Source organism: Equus quagga, chromosome 1 (genome assembly GCF_021613505.1).
Source record: "Equus quagga isolate Etosha38 chromosome 1, UCLA_HA_Equagga_1.0, whole genome shotgun sequence".
Lineage (NCBI taxonomy): Eukaryota > Metazoa > Chordata > Mammalia > Perissodactyla > Equidae > Equus > Equus quagga.
The window spans coordinates 68643529-68669616 of NC_060267.1; the positions used below are offsets into that span (position 1 = coordinate 68643529).

The 26088-nt window shown below is 35.9% G+C and overlaps 1 protein-coding gene and 1 pseudogene across 1 annotated transcript; both read left to right on the forward strand.

Annotated features, from left to right (window-relative positions):
- The first annotated feature begins 2983 nt into the window (after positions 1 to 2983).
- On the forward strand, positions 2984 to 3870 carry LOC124246428 (olfactory receptor 13C8-like; annotated as a pseudogene).
- A 15934-nt stretch (positions 3871 to 19804) lies between these two features.
- LOC124249346 (olfactory receptor 13D1-like) lies at positions 19805 to 20743 on the forward strand. Its single transcript, XM_046680249.1, has one exon. The coding sequence runs from the start codon at positions 19805 to 19807 to the stop codon at positions 20741 to 20743; it is 939 nt and encodes a 312-aa protein (XP_046536205.1).
- Positions 20744 to 26088: the final 5345 nt, after the last annotated feature.

The window sequence follows — 26088 nt, forward strand, 5'->3', positions numbered from 1 at the left end:
GAAATATGTACAAAACTTATGAGACTTTGGAAACAAAGCCCTAAAGACCTAATTACAGCAGGCCTGTTATGCTATTTCATACCAAAAATTAGAAGGGGGCTCCTGTATTGTCATCAAAGTTTCCCCAGCTGAATTGTCTCTCAGTCTCTCAGTCTCTCTCTCTCTTTCTCTCTCTCTCACACACACATACAGTATTTTGGAAGTATTATTATTTACTGAACAGAAAAATTTTATATTCACTTTATGCATTTAGCTTATAGTAAATGTAGATTTTTGAATCAATATTTTTATTGTAAATATTCTAAAAGTAATACATAGTCATTGTAAAAGAAGAAGGAAATTTTCTAAAGGAGGGAATGGGAGGGAAAGAAGGAAGGGGAAAAGAGAAGTGAAAAGAAGTTAAGACAAGGAAAGAAATCATATCCTCAGGCAATATATAAAGGTGTAAAGAACAAAGCTGAAGATAAATTATAATTAAACAACTTAGTGATAACCATTGTTCAAAAAGAAACTTATCTTCATTGTAAAACAATATAATAACTCAGGTTAAAATCATTTGCCCCTCTCTCCTAAGTGTCCAATGAGGCACCTTAAGTATAGACACTTTTGAGCAATTTTTTTTCTTTTTCTTATATTTTGTGTTTTTCTTTCTTGTTTTTTATTTTTTTAAATTTATTTTTAACAAAATAAGCTCAAATTATTTTGTTAGGATAGAATTCTAGAGATGAAATGAGTGGGCCAAAACAAATGAAGATTTTAATGAATCCAAAGGATAATACTAGCACTAAGTTGTTTAATTACAATTTCTCTTCAGCTTTGTTCTTTACACCTTTATATATTGCCTGAGGATTAATGAGTAAGTGATGACAATCAAAAGCAGGGACATCAATGTGAACAATGTCGTGGCCACAAGCATGATGAGCTCATTACCTGAGATGTCAGCACAAGCCAATTTCATGACAGCCAGAATTTCACAGGAGAAATTATTGATGGCTTTATTCCTGCAGAAGGTCAACTGTACCACAAATGCAGTTTGTACTGCAGAGTTGACAACTCCTATGATCCAGAACCCAGCTGCCATAGGCACATAGGAATCCTTGCTCATGATGACAGGGTATCTCAGCGGGGTGCAGATAGCCACATATCGGTCAACGGCCATCATGCCCAGGAGCACACACTCTGTTGTCCCCATGGCCAAGCCGAGGAACATCTGCACTACACAGCCAGAGAATCAGATGGTCTTTCTTTCCAAGATATTAGCTCAGGGCCAATCTACCTCATGAAAAAAGAGAAAGATTGGCACCAGATGTTAGCTCAGGGCCAACTTCCCCACAAAAAAAAAAGAAAAGAAACAAATCCTAGAAAAGACTAGTATGATTTTTATCCCTATAGTTTTACTTTTTCCGGAACATTATATAAATGGAATCATATGAGCCATTTGTGTCTGGCTTCTTTCGCTTAGCATAAAGTCTCTGAGATTCATCCAAGTTGTTACTGCTGAGTAATATTCCATTGTATGGATATGCTACAGTTTGTTTGTCTATTCACCTCTTGAAAGACATTTGGGTTCTTTCCAGTTTTTGGCAATTATGAGTAGAGCTGTTATAAATATCTAGGCCCAGATTTTCGTGTGAATATAAGGTTTCATTTTTCTAGGGTAGATATCCAGGAGTGGCAGAATGGATGATATGAGACATGAATATTTAAGTTTAAAGAAACTGCCAAACAGTTATCCAGAGTGGCTGTACATTTCTGCATTTCAACCAGAAATGTATGAAAGTTCTAGCTGCTTCTTATCTTGATCAACACTTGGTATTATCAGTATATATTTTTTACCCATTCTAATAGGTATGTAGTGATATTTCACCATGATTTTAATTTGCATTTCCCCAATGACTATAGTTTGGGTGTTTTTTGTTTTATAGTCTTTTTGCTGAGGAAGATTCGCCCAGAGCTAACATCTGTGCCAATCTTCCTCTATTTTGTATGTGGGTCGCCACCACAGCATGGTCACTGACAAGGGGTAGAGATCCATGCTTGGGAACCAAACCCAGGCCACCAAAGCAGAGGGCACAGAACTTAACCACTAGACCACAGGGCTGGCCAGGTTTGGGGTTTTTTGACATCGTTCTACTCTCTTTAGTGAAGCATCATTCATGTCTTTTGTCCATTTTTAACTGGGTTGTTTGTTTTCTTATTGTTGAGTTTTGAGAGCCCTTTATATATTCTGGCTATGAATTACTTATAAGATGTATGATTTGCATATGTTGTTTATAAGTGTGTGACTTGTCTTCGCATTATCTTAATATAAACAGCTTTAATTGACATTTTAACTGGTTGCTGCTTAAGTCCAATTGAAGGGGACACACAGAAAGAGTAAGACCAAAAGACATCTTTCAACAGGGCAGTTCTTTGACACTTCTCAGCTTGGGTGATTCCTCAGGGAAATAGCCACTGTCATCACACAGGGAGCAGACAGAGTAGGTTTTGCATTCAAAGATGTTGCCACATAAAGTCTCAGGCCATTCCTTTTAACTTTTCCTCAGAAACAGCTCCTCTCTCTCAACACACACACATTTCCAGTAATATCCTTGTTCACAGACACAGAATCCATTGAAAGTGCTCTAAGTCATTCACAAAACAAACAGGCACTTAACATGTAGACCATTTCTCCTTATACATGAAACTTGGTGCAAATTTTACATCTGAATTGAATCCTTTGGACCTATCTCAGCCAGCTTCTAACTATCTATGTCTGCCTTTGGCCATTATTAGGGTACTTATTTTTGATTACTATCTTGCCTTTGCCTTTATTTTAATCCACACCACTTTTTATACTTTGGGATACTTTTATACACTAAAGAACCGGTAGCCTATCAGTTCCACCTCCTCAGATGTTTGATTGTGTCACTGCAGCTTTTATTTCTGGTAAATGAATAGCCCTGTGAAGTCTTTAGTCTGTCTTGACATATGTTTAAAAGAAATGAATCTAGTCTATTTTGATCCTGCTGGGAAAAGTGTCCTCATCTCAGTAATCCTCTGTGATTCTCACTTGCACACCCCCATGTATTTCTTTCTCTGTAATCCTTCCTTCCTGCATGTTTGCTACACAAGTTCCTCCGTCCTACTAATTCTGGACAGCTTCCTGACAGGAGGGAAAAGGGTCTCCTTCTCTGAGAGCATGGTGCAAATATTTCTTTCCTTTGCCATGGGGGCCACAGAGTGAGTGCTTCTGGGCACGATGGCACTTGACCGCTATGCTGCCATCTGCTGCCCACTGAGATACCCTGCCATAATGAGGAAAGGTGCCTACGTGCCCATGGCAGCTGCATCCTCGGTTGCTGGGCTTGTTGACTCAGTGATGCCAACATCTTTTGCAATACAATTATCATTCTGTGCTAACAATGTCATTAACCACTTTTTCTGTGAAATTCAGGCTATTCTAAAACTGGCCTGTGCTGAAATTGCAATCAATGTCAACAGTATGGCAGGGTGAAATATATTCTTATGGTTATTCCATTGCTATTAATTTCCATCTCTTACACTATTATTGTTGACACTATTCTGAAGATCCCTTCCACTGAAGGAAAACGTAAAGCCTTCTCCACCTGCTCAGCACACCTGACAGTGGTGATTATATTCTATGGAACCATCTTCTTCCTATAGGCAAAGCCCAAGTCTAAAAGCTCTGTTGGTCCAGATAACCAAGACATCATTGAGGCTCTCATCTCCCTCTTCTATGAAGTGATGATTCCCATGCTCAATCCTATCCTCTATAGTCTGAGGAACAAGGATGTGAAGACTGCTGTGAAGATCATGCTGGGTAGGAAAATCTCTGAGGGAACCCAAATACTGATTTTCACTACGTGACTCAGTATAACAAAGTTGCAGCAGACACAAACTCCAAATGGAGAAAATCACCATGTGAAAAAAAATTCACCACCTGTCACCCAAAACTATATACAGGAATATTTTGGTTGCAGTTATTACTATTAGTTTTTTTCTAACTGCAAAAATAAAGCATGCTTATGGTTTTAAAAAATACTATTATGGAAATGTAAAAAGTTGAAAATCTCTTAGGAAGTCCCAGCAAAAAATAATCACTCTTAAACCTTTAAGAAATAAAAAAGGCAAAAGTTGTTCTAAAAAGCACTTTGTAACCTAAAATAAGTACATTATTAATTAATTATTGCAAGCAATTATTAATCAGCACATGACATATTGTATATTCGTTATTAATTTGTTCATTTATTTACTGTGTATGTCCACCACACGTATAAGCTCTCTGAGAGTAGGAACTTCTCTGTAATTACCCTAAAACCTCCCAAAGATCTAGAATATAACATGACACATAGTAGATGCTCAATAACTATTTTTTGAATAAATAAGAGAACTATAGCATTATAAAAATAGAAATGTATATTTGACATATCTGAGGGGATAAAGGTTACTCAAAAAGAAATTTGATTCTGTATAATATTTTCTAAATAAACTAGATTGGCATTTTATCATATGAACTCCTTAATAAAGTATTACATTTTCTTTTTTATGTGATGTGTATTATATTGTTGAGGAAATGGTTTTATTCACCAGCTGCCATAACTTTTCTGGATTTGGTACATAATGAAACAAAGACAACTGAAAAATCCCCTAGTAATGCACCTGAAGTTTTAACCTAAATAAATAAATAAAGCTGACATAGTAGCAGAGAACTCCTTATGGACTTCAATATCTGGTAGGAATGAAGACTTCCTTCCTTCTCTTCATTGGACCATACATCTCCTAATCAGTAGGAGAACTAGAAAGAACTGGTAACTGACAAAAATTGCAATAAGAGGATAAGAAGTGGCAAAAGAGAGAGTCAAGTTGTTCAGTGAACCTGTTACCGAACCTGAAGTGAGTTCGCTCACCCGTTGCGCAGCAAGCCAATTTCTGACACCGGGTGTGGTGGAAGAAAGTAGGAACTTTATTTTTGCACAGCGCTGAGCAAGGAGAGAGGGCAGCTAACGCTCAAATCCCAAACTCCCCGAAAAGCTAAAAGGAAGGGTTTTTATTTGGGGTTTTAGGTAGGGGAGGGGGAGCGTACGGCCTTGCTGGTCGGAGCTTTCCCACCAGCCTCTCTTTGGCCTTGAGACACTTGAAGAGAGGAGGGAGCTCATGACCTTGCTGGTCAGCAGCTTTCCCACCAGCCCGTATCTCTTTGCGGGAGGAAATAGTCCAGGTGCTTGTCCTTGACGGTGTCTGTCTCCATGGAGGATAGTAGATTCTGGAGTAAGCAGGGAATGAGTGTTTTAGTTTTAACCTCATATACACTGGGTTTAATGTGGGGAAACTGATATCAGGGTCGATATCAAACCGAGGAGCTACAAGGTTTTGGCCATTGGGGGCTAAGACAAATATGGTGCAAAACTGACCTAATCTCCATTGTCTAAAGAGTGCAGCTTTGTCAATGTGAAGTATGGAGGCCCTATTTCCATCGAAGGAAGTGAGTTAGATACATCAATAGAGGAAAGTATTCTTTTTTTCTAGCCCTTTGAGGAGTCTAGGATATTTAAAACACAGAACACAAATCTAAAGAAAAAGACTATAGCTACTTCCAAATTGTAAAAGTAAGCCCATAATATCTTCCTTTCTTGTTAAGACGTAATTAGGGTTTATTCATAAGATTAAATAAGTTAATTCATGCATAGTGCTAAATAGCGCCTAGAAAATCCTAAATGTCTAGTAAACATTAGCTGGGTTTTTTAAACTAATAGCATTGGGTGCACTTTAATAGGTCATAATGCTTAGAGTAACCACAAGATTTTCATCCTTACTTTTTATGGAGAATTTTGATGCTATCAAAATATTGTCTCTCAGCTTCAAATCCACTTTCCTATGCTCTGATGTATGAGTCGGGATTGGGACACTGAAAACCATATTTCTGCTTTCCTAGCAGGCTTCTGTTAAACTCATCCAAAAGAGTTGGCAGAGAGAGAAAGGAAGGTTGGAGGAAGATAGGGGACTTGAGCCTCCCTATTTGCTTCTTGTTCCCGTCAGCATCACCCCAGCTATGATTCTTCACCATGACAAGGCCAGCTCCTTAGCTGCTTCCAGTATTGGTTTCAGTTTTTGCGTCTTCTTTTCTGTAACCCAGAACCAGTAGCCTACCAATGCCACCTCCTCAGAGGTTTGAATCTGTCACTCAGCTTTTACTTCTTGTAAATGAATAGCCATGTCAAATCTTTACTCTGTTTTGAGGTATCTTGAAAAGCAATGGAATATGCAATTCTCTGCTTGAGAAATTTGGCGACTCAGATGGAGCATGAGCACTAGCTTTGGTCAGACTATCATTTCCATACACAACTAAATAACAGGAGGTCCTGGGAAAGACATTTGTGTTTCTTCTGCAGCTGCTTTCTCGTGTCTAAAATGTAGATTATGAAAATCTCTTTGGTATACTCTAAAATAATAACCATATGATCCTATGAAAGGAAAACATTGAGTAGCTTACCAAACACTGAAATACATGTGAGAAGGGACAAACGTAGGACCTTGAGAGAAAGAAACATGAGTATACCTCTTTCCTTTCACCCATGTATATGTAGCACCCACCTAATTTCTCTACTGGCACATACTATGCTATTTCTATAAATTTGTTGAATTGATGTATAAGTAAGTAAATAATGAATGAAAACAATTTTCAGGAGGCTACAAATAGTTTACAAAATGATTTATCAAGATGAAATTATTGGAGCCTCATGGTAACTCTTCAAGGAGCTAATATTTCCCCAAATTTACAAACAGAAAATCTAGTTTCAGAAAACTAGAAATACCTGAAATCACAACCAGGTTGTGGGAACTCTTTGATTTGAATAAAACCATTAACAAATTTAACAACCCAACTATTATGGAGCACACATTCTTCTAAACCACACATGGAACATGTACAAACATTGATATTTTGTTAGACTAAAAGAAAAAATAAGCAAATCTCAAACAAATTATATTAAACAGTCCGTATTATCTCAGTTAAATTAAAAATAATTAATTTATTAAAAAGCCCCATAATCTATGATAACTAAATTGCACTTCTAAATGACTAATGAGTAGCAGTGATATTCAAAATATTTAACAGCTTCTATGGCAAGTGCTGCAATAAAAGTATGACTACCTGCCATATGCTATCAATGTGGCCATAGTAATACATGCCAGCTAAGTTTCAGTTTTACTTATAGATCAGAGGAAAAATTACAACCAAAAAATTAAAACTAGACCTGAGCTTGTACTCATTGGTATATCTGTACTTGTTGTTCACAGCTTAGTGTCCATTCTGATTGGGTGGTAGCTGTGTCATAGTCTTTGCAAAATATTTTCAATAGAAACCCTGATAAGAAATGAAATATAATTGAATACTGCAAGTTAAAATTTACTGGATACAGGAAAATCAGTTTTTTGAGGGAAATGCTCATACTTCAATTCTGTGGGAAACTTGGCTTCATAGGAAGAAAGAAGGAAAGAAACAAAAAGAAAAGGAAGATAAGAATAACGAACTATCTAGAGAATTTTAATGCAAAGTCAATACACAAAGCATTGTGCTATATATTCATATCTAATTATTTCTTACTAAATCTTACTAATAGTCTTAAAAGGTATATCTCTGTGCTCTCAATGTGTAGATGAAGAGACTAAGACACATAGAAGTTAAGATCATACAGGTTCTAAGTAAGAAATCTAGTTTTCAAACCGTAGTTTTTTCTATAAAGTTATTATTTTCTCTACTGCTTCCTAGTCAGGAGGGAAATATCCTGAAGTCCAGTTCCATCTGAATCAGGAAAATTAATCTACAAATATTAGAGGGAAAGAAAGTTAAGATGCCTCTTGGATTTAACCTCAGTATTTCTCCAGAGTTGTTAATTGGATACAAGGGGAATTCAGGGGACTATGATGATCAAATCCTTGGTGATTGTGGCAAAGGCCATGAATAAGAGTGGATAATACTTTGATTTTTGTCATGAGCCCAGTATTGCGTCATCCTCCCTAGAAATTCATTGATATCCCTATGCTTACAGATAACAGATAATCACTGGGAACCGAGTGTTTTAACCAACTGGAAAATTGCTGATTAAACCCAAGGTCATGGGTTTTCAATCTGATGTCCTTTAGCAAAGATGGATTTTTAGGTTGTGAGAATTTTTAGTTTATCGAGGGAAGTGGGGAAACATTACTGGTTAGGAGACTGAATGTGAGGTCAAACTATTTAGAATGGAATCACACCTCCACATCTAGTCTACTAATCTATAGCCTGTGCAAGGAATTCAACTTCTCTGAACCCCACTTTCTCATCTGTTGGGAGGACTAAACGTGCCAGTTCGTTCATCCACATTTTACAGCACTTCTCTCACTCTAGAGAAAGAGTCTGCATTTGAAAAACCAAGGTGCCTGAGGAATAGGGAGAATTCAACAATAACCAGGTTTGCTTGTGGTGATGGTGGATCACCAGGTTGATGGCATCTAGCCAGTATATGGACATGAAAATTTAAACACTAATTATGGACATTCCATTTGATGCTGTAGATGATATTATTTTTGATGCAAATACTATAGATAAGCTCTTTGCAGTATCTGAGAAAAACAGCGCAACCATCACTAACTGCATCCCAATTTTCAGGGAAGAAAGAAGTGGAACCACTAAAAGGAGAGACAAGTAGTTACCCAAAAGGTACAAAAAGAGGCATGACTATGTAGACTCATCAGGATCACAAAAGGGAGAACCTCAAGAAGCCTAAAAGGGAATAGCCCAACTTCAATAAAGGAAATTTGAGACATGGGCCTTGGCAATATGAGAGAGATTAATGTGAAGAAGAGGGAAGATGACCCAGTTGGTTCAGGAATGGCTCCTGTAGGACAGACTGGAGAGCCACCAGGGGTAAATCCAAAGTTGTCATAGGATCAGTAGGACCCTAAATAAAGAAAAAAGAGAAACAATTTTACTGAGCCCAGATAGTAAATTCTCATGGCTATCTCTGAACATTTACACTGAGCAGGGAACTACATCTCAGAGGACATCATTAAAAGTTGACTGACCTACTTCTCTCTGATATTAAGGTACAAATAGGTTACATAAGGATGGGATCCCATGTGCCACAGACCAAAGTCAAGCTTGTTAAAGTAAACTTGTAACTTTTTAGCAACAACATTCTTTCCTCCACAAGATTTCTAGGGGGGGGATCTGGAGCTCTTCTTGGGAGATTCATTTCTCTTCCTTGGTTACAACTAAAAGGAAATAAAAGAGTATATGAGATCACCATGTGGAAAATTCTAAGAGCAGAATCATTTGATTCTGTGGAGAGAAAGCTTTCCTCTATGCACTGCCATCACCCATCATTCATAAAATGCAATCAGACGGGGTAATGAAGACATATTCTAGTGAAAACATTGAGTAGAGAGTCAGAGGTGATAAACTGGTGGGAAAGGGAATATGATAGCACAGGCATTTTGTTTAATCTCATAGAATTAAAGAGATTTGACACAGTCCTCACCCATCTATTTTGCTTTAGACCCAGCTTGTTTTACTCAAATACGTTCACTGCATAGCACTGAAGATATTTCAGTTTGTGACTCCCAGAAGACATGAAATCATGCAGATAGTCCATTTTCATCCTGGGAAGTTAACTGAAAGCCCATGTAATTAATGTTTTGATTTTAAAACATTATTACAGTTGTTTGGAAATAGTTCTAACTTTAGAAGTGGAGAGTTCTTTTTCTCCAGTAGTCATATGAATCCAGGACAATCAGTCAGGGTGCTATAGAGGAGAATGCTGAACAAGACTCCTCCTGCCTAGAGTAGGATTCAATAAGTATTAAGATTTTTTTCTAACTCTGAATTTACATAACCTGCAATGATATTTAAATATGACACAAGTGCGCAACTCAGGGCCAATAGGATGATAAATGGAAGTAAGTAAAGAATGGTAAATAGATAATCATGCTAATTGGCACACTTTGTAACAGGACTGTTCATCACATCGACTCAGAATCACTGTGCTGTAGTCATGGCCATTCCCAAAGGGCAACCTGTTCTATTAGAGGTTTTTTTTGGCGAACAAATACTTTGTTCATCTGCATCTAGACATGTGAGCATTATTATAGAAAATGTAATATGTGGATGCCCAAGGTTTCTAACAATAGCAATATGATCGGAGATCCGTGAGATGATCCGTTGAGAGTATATTTGTACGGACTATAAGACAAATGTGAGTAAGGGCACTAGGGTTGATCAAACTACTTGATCTTTTGTTGGGGACTTTTCATGAGTGTTCAAATTTGCAAGGTAATTTAAGAGAGCTCATATTTGAAAGTCTCAAATAAATATGCCACTTTTTAACATTATTCTAGCACTCATCACAACTAAAAATTTATCAGCATCTGTCTCTTTGGTATCTGGTAGCATTGGACACAGGCATCTGCAGTGAGAAGGGAATCAGGCCATGCTGACCTGCCAACTCCTGTGTTCCTGTCATACTGTGCTCTTCACCCATCCCCACTCCACACAAAGCTCCCAAAAAGTAAAATGTGCTACCATAGCCCTGGTTGCAAATGAAACACCCAAAGATGAACACGGGGATGACAGCCCTGATCCTTGAAAGTATGAGCTCTGCTTCTTGCAAATATTTTCCGCTTTGTTTTGTAGGAACCTGTGTTCTAGGTGAAGGTAGAGAACGTGTAGTCGGATTGCAGCATCTTCTCTCATCTTGAGACAAATTTTCCTGTCTAGAAGATAGTCCTCACAAGATATCAAGTTGTATCCATTTCTCAGTTTAGTATGAATGTGAAACTGGGTTCTGAAAAGGGATGATTCAAAAAAATATTTAACAAATAAGGCACCGGCAAGAATGAATCGGAACAGAAACCCAGCTGGAATGACACATTAGGCTCTAAGCAGAGCAGTGGTTTGATCTGCATCACATTTTAAGTAGGTCCTCCATGCTGCTGTCTGGAGAACATACTGAAGGACGGCAAGAGAGACGCTAAGAGACCAGTTAGGAAGCTAATGCAGAAATGTGATCTCTCAGTACTTGTCATGGCTGTGCATTACTCATCTCTGTGTCTCCCATGGCTTTTTGGTCTGCCAATATGTAGTTGAGTTAAATTAACTTGAATACAGTTATCAAGAAAAAAGAGCATTCTCTAATTTAGAAGGAATTATCTCAAATGACTTAAGACTGTAATCAAATTCAATGTTATGTAATTTTGTCTTTCACAAACAATTCATTTTTCCCCCAACTCATCAAGGAATATATTCCATTCTTTGGTGACAATGATTCATTTTGATACTCTTTTTTTAAAGTCTTTTTTTTTTCTGCTTTATCTCCCCAAATCCCCCCTGGTACATAGTTGTATATCTTAGTTGCAGGTCCTTCTAGTTGTGGCATATGGGATGCCACCTCAACGTGGCCTGACGAGCGGTGCCATGTCCGCACCCAGATCCAAACCCTGGGCCGCCGCAGTAGAGTGTGTGAACTTAACCACTCAGCCAGGGGGCCAGCCCCTTGATACTCTTTGTATTGATTTTTATAGCTTCATATTGAAGCAGAATGATTACATGTCTGTTTTATTTACCAAAACCAAATGGAAATTATTATTTGCAGCATCAACAATAGGCAAACTAGACTCAGATTCACTGATTCATAGTCAAATATTATGCTGTCCTTTATCGAGTGCCTATTAAATACCAAGAACCATGGTAAATACCCTTTATCACATAACAGCCATACAAGGTAGTGATAATACTGATTTTACAGCTTAAATAGCTTACTCAACATCCCCAAGTTACAAGTCAGGAACCTGAGGTGCTAACACATGTGTCATTCTATTTCTATAACAGAAAGGAGCATATTTGAAATCATCAACATAACTAGAGTAGCAAGCACTTTTATTGAGTATCTACTATGCATCCATAACTATATTAAATTCTTCATACATATTGCTTCATTAATTCTCAGAATAACAATATCGGTAGAAATATTTAATTTCCTCATTTTACAGACATGGAACCTGAGATTTAGAGAGGTGCAGCGACTTCACGGAGGTAGTAGATGTACTGTTTGACAAAGCTTGGCTGCCTAATTCTAGAATCCAATGTTCTCAACCTTCTCACTCTTCTGCCTCCTAAAAGACAGAAAATGCTTTGCTCCTGTACAGTGAGGCAAAATCAGTAACCAGAAATATAAGGCAAAAGAGTGATCCTTATTTATCACAGAGAAACTCTCAATCCTAAAATAGTCTCTTCAGCAACACATGTTCTTAATTACTTTAGCAAAACACATAGGGAATGGCTGAAGGAACAAAGAATTGTAGCCTAGGACAGCACTCTGTAAATACTTAAAAAGTTGTTACCAAAAAAGGAGTATATATTTATTTTTTATTGTTCCACGTGGAAAGATGAGAGTTGCATACAGAAAGTTATATATACAGTCAAATACAAAGAACTTTATAACAATGAGAATTGTCCAAATGTAACCTATGTGGCCTCATAAAATGCTCTAACCATCACTGGGTTTGGGGACAGAAGCAAGATAAGCATCAACCATACTGTAGATACGTTTCTATCTCATAAGGGTTAAAACTAGATTAATTTTAAGATAATTTCTAGCTTGTAGATACAATAGTTTAGAATTTGACTATTTCACTGGTATGATTGTATGGAAGTATGCATTTAATTATCTTTACCTACGCTTTCAGAATTCATTATGAAAGTGATTGAGATTATTCCAAAAATAAATAAAATACAAGCATTCCCCTTAAAGAATATGTTATAATTATTATTGCAGCATTGTTTATAATAGTAAGAAAAAAATGAAAGCAAGGTAAATATCCATTACTTGAGAATAGATTAAATAAATCTTGAAGCATTCATATAACAGAATACTATGTAGCCATTATAAACGTGTCCCCTGAGTATTTGATAATACGTGAAAAACTGCTTATGACATAGTTTAAGCATGAGAAGTCACAAATTACAGATAAAGGTAGAAATTTTATCACCTATAATATAATGCCTCTCATGTATATCTTTTATTTTTCTGCCTTATCTCCCCAAACCCCCCCTGTACACAGTTGTATATCTTAGTTGTAGGTCTTTCTAGTTGTGGGATGTGGGACGCTGCCTCAACGTGGCCTGATGAGCGGTGCCATGTCCACGCCCAGGATCTGAACCCTGGGCCATCGCAGCAGAGCACACGAACTTAACCACCCAGCCACGGGGCCGGCCCCTCATGTATATCTTTAATATTTTTGAAACTTTACTTTCTATCAACTGTGTCCAAGTTGATCTCAATATTGACCATAATGCCTGACCCATAACAAATGCTCCAAAAAATACTTGGTGAATGAATAAGAGGTGAAAGAGTGTAACACATTTTTAATAAAATATTTTGGAAAAATTAGTTAATATTTTTAAAATATCAATCTGTTCCATGTCTTAGACATAAAAGAACACAGTTATCGTATGGATCAACCAAACAAAAGCAAGTCCTAGAGAAACCTTCATTCATATTTTTTCAAGAATCATATGAAAATCTTACCCCAAGGAAAATTAAAATAGTATGTCAAAATTTAGAAGGAAAACCAAAAGTTGGAAAAGTATTTCCAGAAAATTTGAAAAGCAAAGTGTTAATCCACTAAGAGTTCACACCAATTAAGAGGAAAACTATCAAAATACCAAGAGATGGCTAAGCAAAGGATGTAAATGCAGACAACAGAGAAAATAAAAGTAATAAATAAAGAGACAGGAAATAGTCAATCTAACTAGCAACTATAGAAAAGAAAAATGAAAACAAAGTAATGTTTTATGCAGATAGAAAAGAATAAATAGAAAATATATAAAATATACAAAATTTCTAATAATATACAAAAATATATAAAAAATATACAAAATATACAAAAGTTCTGGAAAATATACAAAGAATGGTCAGTGCAAATACTTCAGCAGCAGTGTAAAGTGCTAAGTTTTGGAAAAATAATTTTGTGTGTGCCCTAAGAATTCTCCATTCACATCCTTTCGTTCTATTGTCTTATCTCTAGAGATTTACCTTGTTTCCAGTAGAAGGAAAAGCAGATTAGATAGCCTGATACATAGATATCGATGATCATTATATCAAACTCTCAAAAAATTTAAAACAAATTAAAATATCCAATAATATTAAAATTGTAGGCTGGATTTTAATCATTGTAATTCCACTTAATGAAGCGGTCTTCAAATATTAAAGGGGAGTATTACAAAAACTATGAAAAATCACAGAAAATTATTGATATGCAGTGGCAAATACCAGTTAAAATTTACATAGACTACAATTATACTGATTTAAAGAAAAATCATGTGTGGCGTAGGATTAACAAAAATATGAAAGATAGAGTTTAAAGAGGTGGAACGACTTATTTTGGATTCTATTAGGACTGATGTAGTATTATGCATGTAATAAAAAGAAACACAAACTCCTGAGGAAAGTTCAACATTTCTTAGAACTTTTAGACATACTTTGATTCCAGTTCCAACATATGTTGAGGCCATCTAATACAGACATATTCAATGAATACTCCAAGAAATGTATGGTTGGATAAGGTTTCTTTAAGGCAGAATAATTGGGTATTTGGAATGTGTAGAAATCAAAGACTTTATCTCTAGAGAATCCTAAGTCTCTGATTCACAACCTTAGGGACTGAAGAAGTTTGTGAAAATAAGAGCTAACTTGATTTCAAAAAAAAACTAGTCTCTCTGGAGTAAACGTCAACTTTAGGATAAATCATGGAAACTAGAGTTGCATCATTGATCTATATTCTTAGTATGTAATATTTCCTTGAAACACTCTTAAGAAGATTCACATACAAACAAATTCTCTGTGTCTGTTCTTTCTCATGTTTCCTTTTAGGAAGGAGAAGCAATCATCTTTCAAATTGAGAATCTACTGGTCTCATCTGAAAAACAGAAATGAAATTCAAATTCCTGGGAATTTTTCTATTACTTGATAGAATGGAATGGTGTGGATGATTTTAAAACCCAGTCAGGAGGTATGAGAAATTTTTACTAAAATTATTTCAAAAGGAATACAATCTATCAATAAATATAAAGATTTTTGAGTTGAGGTGATCATTGCTGGTGGGACTTTAAAAATACGTATATATACATATACATATACATATATATTTATATGTATATATATATAAAGAAAAAATAGAAAACCCCAGTCATCATCTCCAAGACAATGATATTATATTGATATCATAATGATATATATATTTAATTCCAAAATAGTACACGGAAGAGACTAGTGAGGAAGAGAAAGTTATTTGGGGGCCAGCCTGGTATTGTAGTGGTTAAGTTCATGCTTTCCACTTAGGTGGCCTTGGGTTCATGGGTTCAGATCCTAGGCACAGACCTTGCACTGCTCCCAAGCCATGCTGTGGTGGCATCCCACACAAAATAGAGGAAGATTGGCACACATGTTAGCTCAGCAACAATCTTCCCTAAGCAAAATAGGAAGATCGGCAACAGATGTTAGCTCAGTGACAGTCTTTCTCACAAAAAAACAGAAAACAAAAAGAAAATTGTTTGTAATGCAACAAACCCTTGCTAATGACTACTGTATTTAAGTATCTGGTGCACTAAACTATTAAGTAAAAATTATCTGGAGAAAGAGCTCATGGTCATTTATTTACTACATACACATAAACTGTGCCCAATAAGGATTTGAAGAACCATATAAATAAAGATGCTTATGATAATAATAGGATTAGAAACAAAAAGTATGTAACAGTGGACAGAAGTAATTATCACTGAGTGTTAGTCTGAGCCCCAGGCAGCCTAAGCGAATGAAAAGATATTCTCATTTAAACAATAAATCAAATAATGCTACCTACACCTTAATTCTCCAGACTGCTCTTAAAAGGAATTTGGGGGATATTTTTTATTTGAATTCATTATTTTGGATAATGTCTTCATAAGTGGAAGACAATCAATATCTTCAATTTTTTTCGAGAGGTAAATATATTTTCATGTGTATATTTATCATATGGATCCTTGATGAAAGTTAAGTGCATTTGTTTCAAAAAATTTCACAAATAAGTAAAATTTGTAATATAGTGGTAAAATGGGGACTTGGGGATCATAAAGATAGGGATTTAAATCATAGTTCTGGGATTTACCAACTATAAGATAACAAAAATCGTACTGAATCTTTGAAAGCTCAAATTAATATCCTTATAGGTAAAAAACTCATAATAATATTTGGGGTATTTTGAAGACTAAATGATAAAAATTATCTGAAGTTCCTACTACCATACTAAAGCCACCCGTGTTGTCAATTACTCTTCTCTTTGTGAGCTAAAATAATACATCTTCCTCATGGTATATTAATTGAAGATTAGAATTATGAAATCTAAATTGAAAGTTGGCAAGTCCATTAATCTCTGCGCAATATCATTTGTCTTAACTAATCTTTTTATAAGAGCTGGAGAGGATAACAGGATTATTTCCTCTAGTGAGAATCTAGAGTAGAGATGATATATATCTTTCATTGAAAAATCTTCAAAATATTAGATCTTCAAGTAGCTAAGTTAATAAAACAAAACAAAGCAGAAAACTTATAGAAGGTTAGAAAGCTTGACTTCTGGCCTGGATAAAAACGTCACAGATTTTCCTTGGGTCTCTTACAACATGGAAACAGTGCCTGGATGAAGTCTCAGAGCACTGAACCACAGAGTGGTTATTTCTTACAAAAGACAAGGGGTTGGAAGAAAAGAATTAGAGGATGGCCAGGATCCAGGCAAGTTCAGAGCCTTTACAAATAAAAACATCATCTTCTAGTGACAATTTTGTTCTAGGCATCAGAGCTCTGGGATCTCTCTTGAGATCATATGATTAAGTCAAGGACTCAAGTTCTTTATCTTGGTGTACCTTCTAAAAACAATAAACACTACTGCCTGGAAGATTTTGAGAAGCCGGATTATGAATGTTCTAGGTCCACCAGCAACAGTGTGTTCCTATGGATAACTAGACAGGCACACCAGTACAACTCAGCCTCAGTGTGTAGTTCTAGACACCTAAGACAATCACTCTACTATTTAAATTGTTTTGACATTTTTTACACTGAGTTAATCTTCCCAAAATAATTGGACATCTGCTTCAGTGTCTTTTGCCTTTGTTATTATGTTTTTCCTTTATGTATATTAATTTTCAAAGTTTGGATAAATTCAGAAAAGTAGAAAAAAGGTCTCTAAGATAATCATTAGTATTTTGGATATTTCTTTCCATTCTTTCTACTCTGGGTAGGTTTTCTTGTTTTGGTTTTGCAAAGAATGCTGTAAATGTTGCTATGTTTCTGTTTTCACTTAAACATTTTAACATAGTTTAAACATAATTTTTGTTTTAATACAAATTTCTCACAAATGCCATATTAATAAGTGCATAATGGCCCATCTGAAGAGTGTGCTGTGATTATTTAACCATTTCCCTAGCACTAGCTAAGAATGAAAAACTGTTTTAAAAGATCCAATAATGGCAAAGATCTAGTAAAAACAGAATCGTGCAACATACAGATCCCAAAGAAAGTGATTTATTAGAAACTGTCAAGAATCTTAAAAATCTTCATTCCTTGTTCCCAGATTCTTGGAATCCATTTTAGAGAAATAAACTTAAGTGGAGAAAAATTCCAGGCACAATATTATTTAACAGTGCTTGTTAATTGCTTCTTAAAAGTTACAACAGCATTGCAAGAGTAATGAAAATAATTTCCTCTATACTGTCCATTTTTCTTTTTTCCCCTCACTTGAAAGCGAGTGGATCAGTGGTTTCTGTTACAAACGTTTATAAGTGAAAGTTCTTTTTGCAGCAACTATCTGAAAATTAGGATACAAAATGCACATCATAATTGTTTACTGGAAGAAATTTCCAAATAGAAATCAACTTTTAGGTTATGTTCCAAGAAAAGAAAAGAAAGAGTATTTGACATGATTTACATCATCCCTGCAAAAATTCCAGTACAGACCCTAGACAACTGACGCTCCTTCAAAGACTCTATCAGAATTTTATTCCCAGATTATTGAATAGGGTGATATGTGACCCTACAGTCAATCAAATTCCAATCTTAATACCAAACAGAAGTATGCCCTGGCCTATCCAACCCTTCCTACCCTCTTTGGAATGTACGCTTACAAAGTAGAGTGAAGCTTAAGCTGGAAGAGAGGCCTCCTTTCCATAGATATGTAAACATTCTATTATGCTGATTAATTGTCTCACCATGGTAAAGTGGAGTTTTCACAGAAAGCAGCATAACCTATTGGCTAATGACTATGAAAGAGAGAAATGGCAAATCCTACACCAGGAGCACAGTCATTGTTTGAAAACACTAAGTAGAAACTCATCCATTGGATCAATTATTTTTTCCTCTAGGAATATTTTTAAAGCTACATAGAATACTTTGAGGATAAAAAGGAGTTTTCAAAATTATGTTCTTCAATTTATTTACTATAAAGAAGATCATCTACTCATATTTGCTCTTTAAAGTTTTTCAAATTAAAGTCATTTTCTCTATGCTCTTTGGTGCACGACTCAGATACTTGAACTGACTCAAATGCCTTTTTTTGGAAAGCGTTAATCCTAATTGCAAATTCAACAATTGGAAGAGGATTGACTTCCTTGTGGACAGAAGTAAAACCAGCCTTTTCTGTATGCAAATTCATTTCTTGCTTATCTAAAATCTGAAGAATACAATACTGACTGCAATACACGTAGACAGAAGTCTCACCTCCAAATACCACCAGAGTTGTTCAAGAACATTTAGTTTTGCATTGTCTACTATTCAATTACAATCCTACACACAATTGAAGCACCAGTGGCACTCTTCAATGGTATTGGAGAGGGATGGTCTAAAGGCCTTGCTACTCATGTGTGTTCTCTACACAAACAGCATCTGGGAACACAGTAAGAAATGCAGATCTTATAAACCACTTCAGACACATTGGTTCAGAATCTCTTACAAAAATTCCCCACGTGATTCATATGTATCCTAAAATTTGGAAACACTCCATGAGACAAGAGGTTCTCTTCCTCAGTTACACATTAGAATAGCCTGGAGTGCATTATTAAAAAAAATTCCTGATTCGCATTCCTTAGACAACAAGTATAATTTGGGTAGAGCAATAATTGTGTAGTTAAAAAGAAGGGATTTAAAGTCAGAAAAAGCACATTTGAATAGTAGGTCCCTCACAAAATATGTTTTTACATATATTTTACATTTAAGAAGTTCATTTTCTTCAGAGGATTATAGAGAATATGAAATGAGTGATATGTGTGAACATATTTGTAAGTTATAAAGCCCTAAATTAATGATATTGCTAATAATTAGCATTGTATAAAAACAAACAGATTTTTTTAAACAGATTAAGCACTCTGTCTCCAAAATAATGAGATTCAAAGTGGGCTCTGTGGGTCAACTGAATTGGAAATAACAGATGCTTATTAAAAATGCAAATAACTCTTCCCAGCCTCAGAGCTTGTGCATCATAATCTCAGGAAATGGAATACAGAAGCCTGTATTTCAATAAACTGCCAATATAATTATACTTGTCTTCAATGCCCTGCCTCATGAGCAAGAAGAGGAATTCAAAAAGCTAAACTCATAGCTGTGACCACCACTCCAGCTAGTCCTGACATACTTGTTGTACCTCCTACTCCAGTGATCACTTTCTTCATGTGATAATACTGAACAGAATCCTTTAACTAACACAGAGTTTTCTGTTTAGAATCACTCCAGGTATAAAAAAGTAAATGGAAAGGACCAACTGGACAGACATTGAGTTCATTCTGCAGGGACTTTCTGAGTACCCTAGTGCTGAAAAGCTCCTTTTTGTGATGTGTTCGGTGACGTATCTTGTCATCCTCCTGGGGAACAGCACCTTGATCACCCTAACTCTCCTGGATTCCCGCCTCCACACACCCATGTACTTCTTCCTTGGTAATCTTTCCTTCCTAGACATTTGCTACACATCCTCTTATATCCCCACGTTGCTGATACACTTGCTATCTGAGAAAAAAACCATCTCCTTCACTAGATGTGTTGTTCAGATGTCTGTCTCCTTCACAATGGCATCCACAGAGTGTGTGCTCCTAGCAGTGATGGCACATGACCGTTACGTGGCCATCTGCAACCCTCTGAGATACCCCATCATCATGAGCAGGGCCCTTTGCATTCAAATGGCATCTCTCTCATGGGGATTGGGATTTCTCAACTCATTGACACAAACTATTCTTGCAGTACGGTTGCCTTTCTGTGGAAAAAATGTCATTAATCATTTTGTTTGTGAGATATTGGCCTTTATCAAGCTGGCATGTGCAGATATTTCCTTGAATGAGATTACTCTAACGTTGGGAAATGTAATATTTTTGTTTTCTCCATTACTGTTGATTTGTATCTCCTACATTTTCATCCTTTCTACTGTGCTAAGAATCAATTCAGCAGAAGGAAGAAAAAAGGCCTTTTCAACCTGCTCAGCCCACATAACAGTGGTGACTGTGTTTTATGGGACAATCCTCTTCATGTATATGAAGCCAAAGTCCAAAGACTCCTCTTTTGACAAATTGATTGCCCTGTTCTATGGAGTAGTCACGCCCATGCTCAATCCTATCATCTATAGCCTGAGGAATACGGAGGTGCACAGAGCTATGAGAAAATTGATGACTAGATACTGGTTCTGGAGGAAAGGATGAGAAACTTACATCTGTGAGTTCATGCACAGAATAAGCTCATATATCAGAGGCAAAGATTTTTAATATAAAGAGAACCAAAGAAATAAAAGCTATATGTAGAATTGCAGAATTTAAGAGTTTGAAAGAAATTTCAAGATGATAATCTAACTTTATATTTTTATGAAAATGACTGTTATAAAAATGTAGGGACAGTTGGTCTAGGAGGTGAGAGTAAATTTTTAGAAACAAGAAAAAAATTGAAATTAAGCTTTTCCAAGAAAATCCTGTGCATATTTCTACTTAACAAGGAAAACACATATTTGTCAGTTCCTTTTTTGAGAGACCTATTTGAATTCATTTTTCTGTTTATTATTGATTTTTTTACACCCGGGATTTGATCTGTCTCCAACCTAATTTGCAGGTAAATATTTCCCCTACTTCTTCCCATCTCCATCTTCCCCCGCCTCTGTGCACATGCTGTGCTCCGTTCACTATATAGTTGTCCAATCATATCATGTTCCTTCACACCTTAGGACAATAGGATATGCCTCTTCACTCCCATCATCACATTTCTCCTTCTCCGGTGACATCCTGAACCTCATTAAAAACAATTCAAGTGTTATTTCTTCTGCAAATCATTCCAAAATCTACCCAGAATTAGTTACTCCCTCCTCTATGCTGCCTTCAAATTTATCTCCATTATACCACTTTTCCTTTTATATTATAATCATTTGTTAGCTTCTGATATCCCCCCAATGGCAGAACTCTGCATGAAGTAATGTCAAATTAATTAAAACAGTAGGCAGTAATAACAGTAATAAAATGCTGAATTAATTACTTAAAATTTTTAAAGGATAGTAAAATATATTCTGAGTACTTGAAGTAATAAAGTGATATAGGAGAACTTGGACTTATATATTATTTCATATACTAAATGACAAATCTAAAAGCATTTGTAAAGCATCAGCTAATTTTAAATGTATGGAAAAATAAGGGCAGATTAAAGATTGAATAAAGTACACTGAAGAGCTCATTTGAGCTAGATAAGACAGAAATCATATCAATGTATATTATTCTCTAATAAGCACTTGCTGAGAAAAATGTATGAATTGTGTAAATCGTTCTTAAAGAACACTGACAATTTCATTCTTTCAGAAGCAATAGTCTCATTTTAAGTATTTTCCTTTTAGAAAAATCCCCTTGAAATTGCTAGTGAGTAATTATATATAGTTGCATTTTTTACATAATATCATATCGTATATAATTGTATGATATATAGTTGAGCATCCTTTACGTTATCATAGCCTGAACTGGATAGGAGAGCATCCACATTCAAGGGCCATCCAGCAAAGGTTTTAGTAACCCTATAGTTTTCAGGAAGGCATCCTTGCTTGTTCTGGCCAGCATGATGTTTTGGAGCCTGATCAGAGTAAATGAAATGTTAATGTGGAAGGGGGGCCCAGTTCATGTTGCCAGAACCCAAGCAGAATGAAAAAGACATCTACACAGGGAATGGCTCAGCTCAGGTTGTCAGAGGCCAAGTGGGATGAATAAAGCATACATACAAGAGAGGGGTGTGGATGCCAGCACCTGGTTGAGGATTGCATGCAAAGGAAGGCACCCAGCAAGACATATTAGAACACAATAGGGTAAGGAAGTGTCAACTTGCCAGGGTAAGGAGTGGGGCAGGTGGCCAGGCATGAATTGTCAGAGACTGAATAGGTGAGGAAGGCTTCCACAGGGGAGTGATTCAGATCATGGATGTCGAAACCTGAGAGGGGTGTAGAGGGAGTCCATGAAGAAAGACCTAAATGGAGTGAGAAGGGCACACCTGAGGAGGGGAAAATGGTCAAGTCTGTCAGCACCAGATCAGGCTGAAGCATGCATCCTTGAAGTGGGATGGCTTTGACTGAAGTGTCAGATCTTAAGTAACTTAAAAAGGATGTTAGTGTATGGACAGTGGGGTGATAGAGGATAATGTGAAGCAAAAGAAATATTTACATACAGGAGATAAAACAAATAACAGGTTAAAATCTTGGGTATAATGAGAGCCAGGTTTCACACTGTCAGAGAAGGAGTTACAAATATGGAAAGGGTGAAAAGTAGAACAAAACCTATGGTGTTGGATTAGAATTGGAGATAGTGTGAACTCATGGTTGTCAATATATAAAGATACATGGAGCGATATACATATATAAAGATAAACAGAGAGATGATGGCTAGATGTAGGTATATGTATAGAAATTAATATGGACATAAATGTTTGTAAATGCGTGTGTATACATACACATCCACATGTACATATAAAATCATACATTTATATGTATGCCCATATATGCACTTAGAGGGCCTGGGAGCAGTGATATGCTAATAGTAATTGTACATCTAGTACCCAATCTTGATTTCTAAATGCAGTTTTCCACTAAAAAGGGACCAGGGCTGATTCTAGAAATGGTGAAGGGAAAAATGTTGATTTTGAAAGCTGTGTACATTGAGTATAGAATTCTAGATTGACAGTTTTTTCTTTCAGTACTTTAATGATGCTGCTCCACTGTCTCTGGCTTGCAGAGTCCAAGGGGAAGTCCTGTCATTTTAGAGAAGAACAAAGCTCTCTCTCAGGGACATATCTTTTTTTTCCTGGTTTTAAACAACTTCATGTGATGTGCCTTGGTGTGGTTTTGTTCCTGTTTGTTATTCTTTCGGTTATTGAACTTTTTGTGTCGTATATTTATTTTTTTCTCAAATTTAGAAAATTTCTATCCACTATTTCTTTAAATATTATCCTGCCTATGCTTTCTCCTTTTTCGACTCCGATTACATGTATGTCACACAACTTAAAGTTGTCTCACAGCAATTAATGGTCAGTTCACTTTTTTTCAGTCTTTTTTTCTCTCTGTGCTTCATTTTGAAGAGTTACTATTGCTCTGGTTCCAAGTTCAGCAATCTTTTCTTCTGCAGTGGCCAATTATTTTAATTCTATCCAAAATACAGTGGGTACATTCATATTAAATTTCTCCTTCATTTCTAGATCTTAGATTTTGTCTTTTTAAAATATTACCTTTATTTCTAAATATACTTTTCTATATCTCAAATGACATGCTTGAGTTTTTCTCAACCTTCTTGACTATATAAAATATAGTTAGAATAATTTTAATGCCTTGTCTAGCAATTCTATCAGTGTCATATCTGTGTCTGTTTTTTTAATACGCTTTCTTTTTTCAGTTTTATTGAAGTATGATTAACAAAAAATGTATCTATTTAGGTTGTACAATGTGAATTTTTAAGTTGTACATTTGCTAACTTTATTCCAAGCCTTGGGTGAGTTCTGAAAATCGTTCCCTCTAGTCCTCTTGAGTGATTCTTTCCCAGGCCCAGTTAGTTTCCTCACACACCTGCACTGATCAATACTCAGTTGAAGACTCAAGGGGCATCCCCTTAGATCTCTAGAGCTCTTTTTCACCGCAACTTCTTCCTCTTTGATATTCTGTTCTCAAAAACTAGTTTCCTTTTTTTCCTGGCCTTTCAACTACATCCTCTAAAGTCATGGAGACTCCACATTGTTCCCTCTCTCTATCTTCTTACCTGGAAGTAAGCTTGGAAAATTATAGGACTCACTTAATTTCTTTCTCTTCTCTCAGGGATCATTGTTCTATGTTGCTTAATGTCAGTATATAAAAATGTGTTTTTCAGATATTTCTTCTGTTTTATTTTTATTGTTTCAGGTAGAAAGGCAAATCTGATCCCCATTACCCCATCTTGGTCATAAGAAGAAATTTAAATCCTCCCCACCTATCTTTTTCCATCAAAAGGAATTATTTTAGCATATTCCAGTGTGGGTGGCTATGGAGTAAAGCTGTAAGCACGAAAGAAAGAGAGGGAGAGAGAGAGAGAGACCTTGGGATATCTTAAGCTTGTATCCCTAAGTACTGCCAGGTCATAGCCCTAGCCTTGCAATACCCTAATAAATGTTTGTCAATATTTTTGAAATAACAAGTAAATTAAAACTAACTGAAGTGAGAGTCTAGCCAGAAAAAAAGATCAAAAACTAAGTGTATCAACCTCTGGTGGGAATGTAAACTGGTACAGCTACTATGGAAAACAGTATGGAGATTTCTCAAAAAATTAAAAAGAAAAGTATCATATGATCCAGCTATCTCATTAATGAATATTTATCCAAATAACATGAAATCAACAATTCAAAGAGATATATGTACCCCTATGTTCATTGCAGCATTATTCACAATAGCCAAAAAGTGGAAGCAACCCAAGTGTCCATCAACTGCTGAATGGATAAAGAAGATGTGGCATACATAAACAATGGAATACTATTCAGTCATAAAAAAGACAAAATTGTGTCATTTGCAACAACACTGATGGACCTAGAGAGTATTATGTTAAGTGAAATAAGCCAGACAGAGAAAGTCAAACACCATATGATTTCAGTCATACATGGAACATTAATAAACACATGGATAAGGAGAACAGATTAGTAATTATGGGAAAGGAAGGGGTGGTCAGGAGAGTGAAAGGAGTAAAGGGGGACATATGTATGGTGACAGATAGAAGCTAGAGTATTGGGGTGAGCACGATGCAGTCTATACAGAAACTGATATATAATAATGTATACCTGAAATTATACAATGTTATAAACCACTATGACCTCAATAAAATAATTAAATTTAAAAAACTGAGTGTATCAAAGTGATAAGCCCATCACTCTAGTTGATTGACAGGTGGTCTTTTGGAATTTGCAAGCAAGAACTTTAAAATAATTACTAGAAATATATTAAATAAATTATTCTATAAACATAGAAGAGGAAATTAGGCCAGGATGTTTAAGAAATTGCCTAAGATCATTCAGCTTATATAGAAAAACCAAATTAGAATTCTTTACTCCAGATTCCAAGTGCTATATTCTTTCCCCTACACCACAGCTTGGACCAATTATAGGAAAACATATCCAACCATTATATAGACATTTGTCTTAAATTTCTCCCTAGACAATATCATCCACACCTAGGGCTCAATTTTCACCTCTGTACAAAGGACTTTCCAATGCATAGCTGTAGTTTTGATTTCTCTCTTGGACTTCACTGGTCTGTCTTCACGTGGAAGTCTGACCCTCCACACTTAGTAAATCAGTCAACCAACTTACACCCTTATCTTTGTGAAGTCATCATCCTTAAGCTTCTCCTCTCATCCAATCAATGACTGTCTTGTAAGTTCTTTACTTAGACTAATGGAATCATCTTTGATAACTGTCTGTCTATATCTGAGAGATCCTCAAATCCAATCCTGTAACCCTCTAATTCCCATATTCATCCTACCTTCTTGATCCTATTGCTTTCTGTTGAAGTCTTCGTTGC

Bases quoted from the DNA above. Each gene is read 5' to 3' on its own strand.
- LOC124249346 (XM_046680249.1), top strand. From the start codon at position 19,805: ATGGAAAGGACCAACTGGACAGACATTGAGTTCATTCTGCAGGGACTT.